The following is a 10,780-nucleotide window of genomic DNA, read 5'->3' as shown; positions in this document are numbered from 1 at the left end:
AGTTTTGGGTGAACTATCCTTTTAACCAGTGGCATACAGCTTTTGTGCTGTAGGTCAAAATTGTCTTAATCATCAGAAGCAGTTCATACATAACATAACAACGACATGATGAAATAGAGACCTGCAATTGTGCTGAATGCCTAACAGTATGTAGTTTCATCACACAATTATCTGGTGTACACAAGCATGCATATCAGATGGATTCGTTTCCATGGTAAGAGTGGTCTGAAGAGACTCGGTTGTCACCCAATAGTGTTCTTGCACACAGGCTAACTAACCAACCTCCGGAAGGCTGGGCTTAATGCTGTGTGTCAGTCCAAGATGGCGGCTATCTCCATTGAAAGGTAAAACAAAGACTTTTGGCTATCATATCAGTTTATCTTCATGCCTTGTTTGAGTTTTTATCTGTCTTCATTTCAAGCTAATCGATGAGCAGTTAGTGTGGGCGCTGGGCTGTAAATCTGCTGCAGGTGTTGAGAGAGGAAGCGAAAAGTAGATGTGAATGCGTGGCTGAGCTATCGCTGGCATTATTATGACGAGTCATGTTTTAATTTATAGGAAATTGGTGTTTTTATACACCTTCAGGGTTGATGTAATTTAGTCCAAGCGAATATCTTATTGCATTGATTGTTTACATCTTTACATTTAAAAAAACGAATTAGATAAATGCAATTCGGGGTTGAGATTGTAACGTTAGTTTGATCGATCTGTGTAACTTACAATGATAAAATCCAAACAGTTTGCAGATATGGCGTTTTGAGTATTTAATTTACATTTTTACTTATAGTAACATTTTTTTGAAATGTATGAAATTAGATTTTGTTATTCTCCCCCTTTGTTATCCTTCAAATTGCACAAATGTCATATGAATCCCTTTTTAATCTTGATGCCATTTTTAAGTGATTGTTCTGTGGCACAAATTTGAGTCTGGGGGTTGTTAGAGGAGGTCATTTGCATAAAGCACAATTACCAGCCACTGTGAACATGCATTCAGGTGGCTGCAGGTTTTCGTTTTCCACCCTGGTCATCTGTATAATTACAGACGAGGAAATAATCCTTAAGGGTGGCAAAAAGGGAAGTGAACATAGCACTGACTCTTTTATTGTTACTTCACCCTGCTCATTCATTACTCAAACCTGATCCATAGCAGTAACCTACTTTCTCTCTCTCTCTCTCTTTTTTAAGGATGGGGCTGCTGTCAGTGGTTTGTGTGTGTCTATTGTTCAGCACCGCCTTTGCTGTGGATCGGGGAAACTTTAAAACCTGCGATCAGAGTGCCTTCTGCAAGTATGTCAGTTATACTGTAAACCAGGACCATAAAGATGACCTCTAGTCTACAGTGTACAACTATCGCATTTTAAAAATCATGTCAAAGATCGCAAATACTCATTATTAGGGGTGTAACAATATATCGTGCCACAATATATCGCAATACAAAACTGCAACAATATGTATTGTGGATAGTGACAATATGTTTCGTGGATAGTCCCCCCAAAATAAAAAAATACTGTGTGAGAAAAAATTCAAGTTTTCAGAGTTTTAGTGTCAGTACTACATTAAACTACTTTACATAATGTTGATTATAATGTATAGTAATGCAATGGGGGTCCTGATAATGCCAAATGTCTGATGTTACCAGGAAATAGTGGGCTACATGATTTTAAATATATCTAGTCCGTGAAAGAGTGCAAGCATATTCGTCTAAAATAAATCGGTATTTTCAGCTTCAGAATCATGAATATTATTATTCTGGTGTCTCTATTGTCCTTGGGTAATTACAAGCACCGAGTCCAAGCTTATTCATTTAAACCCACAATGTAATATCAAAGTTAGCATCTTAATCAATAGTGCATTTTTTGTTAACCTTTTACCATGTGTCTTGGAATATCACAATTAATATTGTATCGTGAGTTCAGTATCATGATATGTATCGAATCGTGACATGAGGGTATCGTTACACTCCTACTCATTATTGTAGTATTCCAACATACTTAAAATGAAGGTTATCCACCCTTTACTCAGTTGTGGTAGTTTAGAGAGTGCTTTACTTGCATCTGCAAAGACTACATAAACATTGAATTTTGTATCTGATTGTCCATAGACGTCAACGGGCGCTCAAATCGGGTCAGTCCCCATATCGCGCTCTTCTGGACACTTTGGAGCTCAGTGACTCCCGACTGACCCTCCAGCTTATCAATGACAACAACAAGGTCTGTTTCATGCTCTCCTTTAAGAGATACCTCTCAAAATAGGGCTTTCACAGTGTTTTTTTTTTTTTTTTTAATATAAAAGAGCTGCAGCATTTCTTGAAATTCAGTAGTTTATACACTTTGCTCAGGGTTGTTTTTTATTTTATGGTCAAACCATAGTCGACATTAGTGTGCCCCTCTTGTTACAATGTTTAGTTACAAAAGTCAAGATTTGGTCTGCATTCTTGCTGTTTGCAGGTGCACTTGCTATTGGAGCTCTACAGACTGCAGGGGAATATGACGCGGGTGAAGATAAATGAGTTGAAACCTTTGAAGCCTCGCTTTGAGGTTCCAGACGTGCTCATAGCAGAGCCCCCTACTGAGCCGTGAGTGTGTCTCTATCCGAGAGTGCACAATGAAATTCAGAAAACAGTCAAACACAATGCATGATTTATTGTGTTCCTCTGAGTAACCTCACTCGTCTCCGCTTCTTTCCTTTTACTCTGATTCCCCTGTCTACCTAATTTTTTTCTCTCTCTGTATCTCTTTCCCCAGTCTCTCATTTTTGTCTAAGGATGAAAATGGCATTGTGTTGTCTCTGGGAGCAGAGAGCCAGAGGTTGATTGTTAGTGCCCGTCCATTTAGGCTGGACATCATGGAGGGACCAGAGGTGCTGCTATCCCTCAACTCTCGTGGCCTGCTGGCCTTTGAGCACCTACGACTTCGGAAGGACACGTGAGTATTGAGTTTTTCTCTCCTATTTGGATGCTGGAAAGCATACATTATCGATAAAATGTTTGGGGTTGGTGAGGTTTTTAATGTTTTTGAAAGAAGTATCTTCTACTGAAAGAAGTATCTTCTACCAAGGCTACATTTGTTTGATCAAAAATACTGTGAAAATAGAAATATTGTCAAATATAATTGCTATTTAATATTTTTTCCCTATTTTTTATTTTATTTTTACATAATTTTAAAATGTAATTTATTACTGTGATGCCAAATCTAAATTTACGCCAGTCTTACGTGTCACATGATCCTTCAGAAATCATTCTAATCTGCTGATTTGCTGTTCCAGAGCAAATTAGATTTTGTTACTGGATCTAAATCATGTGCCCAAGCCTGACTATTAGTCTCTCTTTTGTGTGTGTGTGTGTGTGGGTGTTTTATTAAAGGCAAGCACAACCAGATGGTGCTGAGGTTAAAGAGAGTGCCGATGGAGATCAACAGCAAGATGAAGGCGAGAGGGTCAGTAGCTATATGTGTGCATTTGTGGGTGTGCTCAGGTAAATGAGTGAGTGTCATCTTTCCACGTCTTCAGTTAAAACCAACACATCCGGTTGCTGCACCTGATCTGGTTTAGCAGCTAAATGTAGCTGTTATGCAACACTGATGTGTGTGAAAGCACAACAGTAGCTAAAGAAGTATTACTTGATGAACATCACAATGCAACTTTATGCATTTGAGAACTGAAAGCAGTTTTTTTTCTTTTTTTTTGTCATATTTTCCCACACAATAGGATGAAGAGGAGAAAGAGGAAGATGGTCTGTGGGAAGAGACATTTAAAGCTCATACAGATACCAAACCAAATGGTATGTTTCTATGTCAGTTAAAAGACCCATGAAACTGCTAGACTAATGCAGTTTTCTCATCAGTATTTAAGTGTTTCAGATAAAAACAGAGTTTTGGTGAAGCATCTCAAAGGGTTTATTCCTTTTTCTTTTTTTTTAAAGCTGCCAATTGACTTTAGTTTATATGAGTCATTAATATTTTTGGTCTGATTTCCCAGAAGAGAAAATTTACGTTTTAAAAGTGAACATTGCCATGTAAAAGTTTGGGGTTGGTAAGATTTTGAAATGTTTTTGAAAGAAAGCCTCTTATGCTCATTAAGTCTGAATTTATTTGATCAAAAATTCATTGTTATTTGAGTTATTTTAAAATGTAATTTATTCTAAAATCTGAATTTCATTCTAATATGCATTATATTATTGTTAATGTTGAAAACATTTGTGCTGCTGAATATTTTTGTGGAAACTGGGATCTTTTTTTTCAGCACTATTTGATGAATAAAAAGTTCAAAATAGCATTACTTATTTAAAATATAACAACAAATGTATTTACTGTCAATTTTGGTCCATTTAATGCATCCTTCTTTAAAAAAATCTTACTGACCCCAAACTTTTGAATGGTATGTAGTCAACTTTTTGGAGTACATTATAACATATTGGAGCATATAGATGGCTTCAAAGCTAACAGAGGTGGACTTACATTTTGATTACTGGATTTATTACTTTCACACAATTAAATGTTAATAATTATATTTAAAAGTTCACTAAGACTACATACTAATGATTATCATCTGTGTTGATTTTGTTATTTCCTTAGGTCCAACATCAATAAGTTTAGACTTCTCATTGCCTGGTGTAGAACATGTATACGGTATTCCAGAGCATGCTGACAACCTAAAACTCAAAACTACAGAGTGAGTAGATGTCTTAGTACACAATCAAAATATACCTAATATTAAAAATATACCGTATAAAAACGGTAAACACAATGTTTTTTTTTTCCCTTTTCTTTTTCTAGTGGTGGTGATCCATACAGACTGTATAACTTAGATGTGTTTCAGTATGAGCTTTATAACCCTATGGCCTTGTATGGATCTGTACCTGTCATGCTAGCCCATAACACACAGAGAACAATGGGTATTTTCTGGCTTAACGCAGCTGAGACCTGGGTTGACATCAGTTCTAATACAGCAGGAAAGGTAAGAGGTCACTAGGGCTTTTATGTTGTCTCTTATTATAGTGTATTTAAAACTCTTCAATGGTTAATTTTGTAATTCCTTTCAGACTGTCTTTGGTAAGATGCTAGACTTTGTTCAAGGCTCCAGTGAGACTCCTCAGACGGACATCCGTTGGTTCTCTGAGAGTGGTATCATTGATGTCTTCATCATGCTTGGGCCAAAACCATCAGATGTCTTCTTACAGTACGCCTCTCTCACAGGTAAATGCAAGCTATGAGATGCAAGCTATGAGCTCCAAACTAACTAACCAAACAATTCTCAAAACCCTGTACAGATCTGAATCAAGTATATTGTGTGTGTTTTGTCATATCTAGGCACCCAGTCCTTCCCTCCTCTGGCCAGTCTGGGCTATCACCAGTGTCGCTGGAACTATAACGACCAGGAGGATGTGAAGTCAGTGGACCAAGGCTTTGACCAATATGACATCCCTTATGACTTCATATGGCTTGACATCGAGCATGCCGATGGCAAGCGCTACTTTACCTGGGATCCACACAAGTTCTCTCAGCCTAAAGAGATGCTTCAGGGCCTAATGGACAAGAGACGCAAGGTCAGCCACGCCACAGTTGTTTGTATAACTGTAGTATGGTATGATTTTTCTGAAAGATTTTGTAATGACAATTTTTTTTTTTTAGATGGTGGCTATAGTAGATCCTCACATTAAGGTTGATAGTGGCTACAAGATCCACAATGAGATTACTTCTAAGGACTTCTACATTAAGAACAAAAATGGTGGAAACTATGAAGGCTGGTGCTGGCCAGGTGAGAAGTTTGTTTTTAAATGGAATGTCATTATAGTACTAGTACTTAAAAGTTTGAGGTTGTTATTTGTTTTTTAATGAAATCTCTTCTGGTTTTCTATATTAATATAATTATTTATTTATTTATTTATAATAATGTCATTTATTTTTGTGATGATGGCAAAGCTGATTTTCAGCAGCACCACTTCCTCTTTTTACTGTCACCTTTGATCAATTGAATGCATCCTTGCTGAATAAAAGTATTAATTTCTTTAAAAAAGAAAATCTTAAAGACCCTAAACTCTTAAATATGGTAGTTTAAGTAATTTCACTATTACTTAAAAACATATATTTGGTATTTGTGATAAGGTGCTTAATAAAACATTTATTGTTGTTTAAATGCATCTCTCATTGCTTTGACATGGTCTTATCACAGGAAACTCTGGTTACCCAGACTTTACAAATCCAGAAATGCGGGCCTGGTGGGCCAGCATGTTCTCCTATGATCAGTATGAGGTGAGACTCAAAAGTAAAATCCCTGATCTAAAAAAAAGGATCTGAAACTGTTGAATCATAACAGTCTAGGCCAAAAAGAGTGTTAGATTGAATGATTTCCTTATCGTTCTAATGGTCGCAGAAAAATTATTCAAGCAGATGTTATAAGTGTCTCTACCTGTTTCTCCCGCATTCTCACCCAGACAGGATGTGGTGATGGTTTTGTCTTATGCTCCATTTCCCCTCTGCATATGACTGTTCATGAAGAGTGTGAAGTGTTTACGCTCACAAAATCGGAGCGCAAGAATAAATTCAAAGCGGAATACAAACAGATTTTGCACATAGACGTGTTTATATCAAGGCTGTACACCAAAATGTGAAGGACATAAATCACTGGTTTCTGTTAGGTGGTCTTTCTCACTGTGAAATCTCAATGGTCTAATCTCTCCCATTCCTAATAATTACACATTAATATACTATATCTTCCTAGTGGTTTTGTGCAGTTTTGCACTCAGCGTGAAGAAATGAATTTCTTTTTAATTGGAAGTTGTTGCTTCACATCTGGTTGAGACACAGTTAAAAGTGAAAACGACAAAACAAATCGCATTGTCACAACTCTACATGTTGCTTTTCAGGGCTCAATGGAGAACCTCTTTACTTGGAATGACATGAACGAGCCGTCCGTGTTCAATGGCCCAGAGGTCACTATGCACAAAGATGCGCTACATGGAAACTGGGAGCACAGAGATGTACACAATATCTATGGACTTTATGTGGTGAGGAACTCTGCAAGATGTATAAGAACTAACATGTAGAGTATTTTGTAGCTTATAATAAATAACTTCTTATATAAGGATAAACATATTTTATTTTATACACTACCTACTGCATTAAATGTTTTTCAAAAATAAATACTTATTTCCTTCTTCACCTTAATTTCCCCTATTTTGCAGCAAAAAGCCACTGCCGAAGGTCAAGTTCAACGAACTGGTGGAGATGAAAGGCCTTTTGTGCTGACCAGAGCCTTTTTTGCCGGCTCACAGAGATATGGTGAATTCATGTGTTTGTTTGTGCACACTAAACTTAAAGCCTGAAACACCATCATCATTTTATTGTATATGATGTGTGCAAGAGACATTTGGGTTTGTGTATTTTCATCAGGTGCTGTCTGGACTGGTGATAATGCAGCTGAGTGGGAACATCTGAAGATTTCTATTCCCATGTGTCTCAGTCTTGGGCTTGTTGGCATCTCGTTTTGTGGAGGTCAGTAATTAACTTTGTAGAGGTGATGATGAATTAATTTTCTGTATTGCTTTTGGGGAGAAATGGATTTTAACATGCTAAAATAAGTATTAGATTTTCACAAATAGATGAATGCACAATCAAATCTGGCAAAACTGTATGTGTATATTTCGAACACCAAGTCTGCAGACAGATTCCATGTATAATACAAAGTACATGTCTGTAACTATCTTTCTGCATTTTGTAATCATGCTAATTATTGATCTCTCCATGCACACAGCTGATGTAGGGGGCTTTTTTAAGAATCCCAGCACTGAGCTTCTGGTTCGCTGGTACCAAACGGGTGCATATCAGCCATTCTTCCGTGCTCATGCCCATCTAGACACCACACGTAGGGAACCCTGGCTGTTTGGTCCAGAGAACACGGCCCTCATCCGTGAGGCAATCCGACAGCGTTACGCTCTTCTTCCATACTGGTACCAGCTTATGTACCATGCGCACAGAACCGGAATGCCAGTCATGAGGTGAGCGGAGTCCCTGTGAATGCTTATTTACAATATTGTTCAGTATTTCAAGTAGACTGGATTGTTTGTGTAGTCAAATGTACTGTTCCATTTTACGTTGGTGATCTTTTTCTTTTCTGTCATATCTCAGACCTCTTTGGGTTGATTATCCAAAGGATACAGCAACTTTCACCATTGATGACGAATACCTAATTGGTGAGATTTTTAGTTAAAGTCTAATATAATTCAGTCTATAATTTATAAAGGAGTATTTGATGAAGTCTGTTCCTGTTTTTTGTTGTTTAGGAAGGGATTTGTTGGTTCACCCAGTCACAGAGGAAGGATCTCGTGGAGTCACTGCTTATCTTCCTGGAGCCGAAGAGGTAACACTGTTGACTTAAAGACTGAATGATTGAAAAATACGGATGAGTATTGCAGTTTTGGCAATTATGTAAATTTGTGCATCAAAATGTCTTTGTAATCTGCCACCAACTGGTCATAGCAAGTAGTAAGTCGTAGGTCATTGCCCTGTCTGCATGTAAACTAGATGTAAACTAGAGCTTATTTGTTTGTTTTTACATGAAAAGTGACAAATCCATCAATGTGTCTAGGTCAAAACTCTGCTCATCATACGAGCTTTAATATTAGAATGAAAGGCAATTTATATAAAACTTATATTATGGAAGATTAACTCTAGTTAATTTACTTATATCATACTTTCACAATGTTGATAGTTCTTGTTTTTCTTGTCCATATCCAGGTTTGGTATGATGTCCACACCTTTCAAAAACACAATGGCATGCAGAATCTTTACATCCCGGTCACTCTTAGCTCTGTAAGAGGCTTTCCTTGTTTTAAAAAAAAGAATGTTTATTTGAGTTTTACATCCACTATAATTCCTTTTCTTTCTTTTTTTTAGATCCCAGTGTTCCAGCGTGGTGGTTCTATCATCCCTCGGAAGGACAGAGTTCGAAGGTCATCTGCTTGCATGGAAAATGACCCATACACCTTGTATGTGGCCCTTAACCCTAAGGTAAAGAGCTAGTTCTCTTTGTTGACCATTTAAACAAATTGTATAACAGAATAAAATCCATTTGTCGGATTAATTTAACTTATTTTTTCTCCCTCTTTAGAAATTTGCAGAAGGTGAGCTCTACATTGATGATGGCCATAGTTTTAACTATGAAACAAAGACGGAATTAATTCACCGGAAACTCACCTTTGCCAAAAATGCTCTCACATCCAGGTATTTTTGTTAATCTGTCATTGTCTAAACATTTTTGGATTCAATTCTGTATAATTTACTGCAGAACTTTTAACTGAAAAAAACTTTAATTTATAATCTCAGCAACCTGTGCCCAGACTGTAAGTTCTTAACTTCATCATGGATTGAAAAAGTTCTCATTTTGGGTGCCAGCAAGCCCAGAAAGGTTCTTCTTAAAATGGATGGTAAGATATTTATTCAGGTCTGCTCAACATTGTAATATCAGAAAATAATTAAATATTTTCTGATGGAAATGACCTCAGTTTTGAGATAATGTATTGTAATCTTCCCACACTCTCTCAAACAGGTAAAGAAACCCCTGTGGATTTTGAGTTTGATGCCTCCATGTCAGTGCTAACCCTTCGTAAACCTGGGATGAACGCCGGGCACGACTGGACCCTGCTGCTGCAGTAGCTCACCAGATCTCTACAGGTCGGATGACAAGATCTATTAAAAAAAAGAAAACCAGCCAAAAAGAAAATTGAAAAATTCACTTTTAATTCATAAACACAATAAGCACTTCCAAAATCATTGTGACAATTTAGAAGCGAACTGTGGTTCGATGGGTCAGAGATTTTTGTGCTAAAAAGAAATGGCAGGGTCAGATAGTGAATGCTTTCCATTTTAAAAGTAATGTCAATCACAAGTCAAAAGCTTTGTTTTTTAATTTCACATAGTAAAAAAGTAGTGATAAAGTCAGATTAACTGATTCATGCTGTGGATTTAAATTATTTCAGGGCTGCAAATGATGGCGGAAATTGTTTAAATTCCGGAACTTGATCTGTTTTAACAGATTTGTTCTTTTTCAAGGAAGACACCACATCATGTTCACAAATCTTTGCTGTTTTTCTTATTTTAAAAACAACAGAGCTTTAGAAAATTGTTCATCTATGATCACATTTGCACATCAGGGGATTTAGAGACTACTATTAAGCTCTATGGCCTTGTTAATTTGATGGGGGCTCTTGGGTTTGGATTCTTTAACAGGGATATACACTGACTGAATCTGTGACTTTATTTTGTCATATTGCTTAATTTTTGCCATTATTGTTATGTAGAGTATGTTGGGTATATGTGGGTAGGGTGATTTTCATTTTGAGCCAGCAAAGCAGAATGAAACAGTCTGTATTTCAGCTGTGATGGGGAAAATTATTTGTGAAGTTAATTTCGTCATCCACTACAAATTGATGACTTGTCGAAGTGATTAAAGGGTAGGTGTTTTAGGCAGGGCCTCTGACGAAGGAGGCCTTTGTATACATTCCCATTTGACCATCCTGTTACTGCTCTGTGTTGCTGATTTTCAAGTTGGTTTCATTCCATTTTTGAGGGTGACCCTGAAAGCTCTGGAAATGTTTGACTAAATGTAATTTCTAAATTTTTGATTAATGGATGTTCAAATGAGATGGTAATAAAGATTAACAGTACATTCCCAACTGCATTTGTTTGTTTTCTCTCATTGTAATTGTTATAGCGTGATGGTTGCTAATTCCATTTAAAATTGCCAGCTTGAAATTAAATGAAATTACCAATAAATATTAAATAAA

General features: G+C 36.8%; 1 protein-coding gene across 1 annotated transcript; it reads left to right on the top strand.

Moving 5' to 3' along the window:
* The first annotated feature begins 210 nt into the window (after positions 1–210).
* ganabb (glucosidase II alpha subunit b) lies at positions 211–10,083 on the top strand. Its single transcript, XM_039648772.2, has 24 exons — positions 211–344; positions 1,186–1,287; positions 2,102–2,210; positions 2,448–2,575; positions 2,745–2,924; positions 3,362–3,434; positions 3,706–3,778; positions 4,572–4,668; positions 4,773–4,953; positions 5,039–5,192; positions 5,307–5,542; positions 5,628–5,754; positions 6,169–6,248; positions 6,863–7,003; positions 7,181–7,277; positions 7,389–7,490; positions 7,750–7,993; positions 8,124–8,188; positions 8,279–8,355; positions 8,733–8,807; positions 8,892–9,005; positions 9,106–9,218; positions 9,321–9,421; positions 9,544–10,083. Exons 1-24 carry the CDS (start codon positions 322–324, stop codon positions 9,648–9,650), a joined length of 2,799 nt encoding a protein of 932 aa, XP_039504706.2. The 5' UTR covers positions 211–321; the 3' UTR covers positions 9,651–10,083.
* The last annotated feature ends 697 nt before the right edge of the window (positions 10,084–10,780 follow it).

This window comes from Pimephales promelas, chromosome 9 (assembly GCF_988280905.1).
Source record: "Pimephales promelas chromosome 9, fPimPro1.hap1.1, whole genome shotgun sequence".
Taxonomy (NCBI): Eukaryota; Metazoa; Chordata; class Actinopteri; order Cypriniformes; family Leuciscidae; genus Pimephales; species Pimephales promelas.
The sequence above is the reverse complement of the archived record's forward strand: the minus strand, read 5'-3'. Positions and strand labels throughout refer to the sequence as shown.

What these genes read in the sequence shown, in the direction of transcription:
- ganabb (XM_039648772.2), top strand. Translation starts at nt 322, where the DNA reads ATGGCGGCTATCTCCATTGAAAG. An exon ending in TAATGGACAAGAGACGCAAG is followed by an intron (nt 5,543 to 5,627) that starts GTCAGCCACGCC and finishes TTTTTTTTTTAG; the next exon opens with ATGGTGGCTATAGTAGATCC. An exon ending in AAAAATGCTCTCACATCCAG is followed by an intron (nt 9,219 to 9,320) that starts GTATTTTTGTTA and finishes TTATAATCTCAG; the next exon opens with CAACCTGTGCCCAGACTGTA.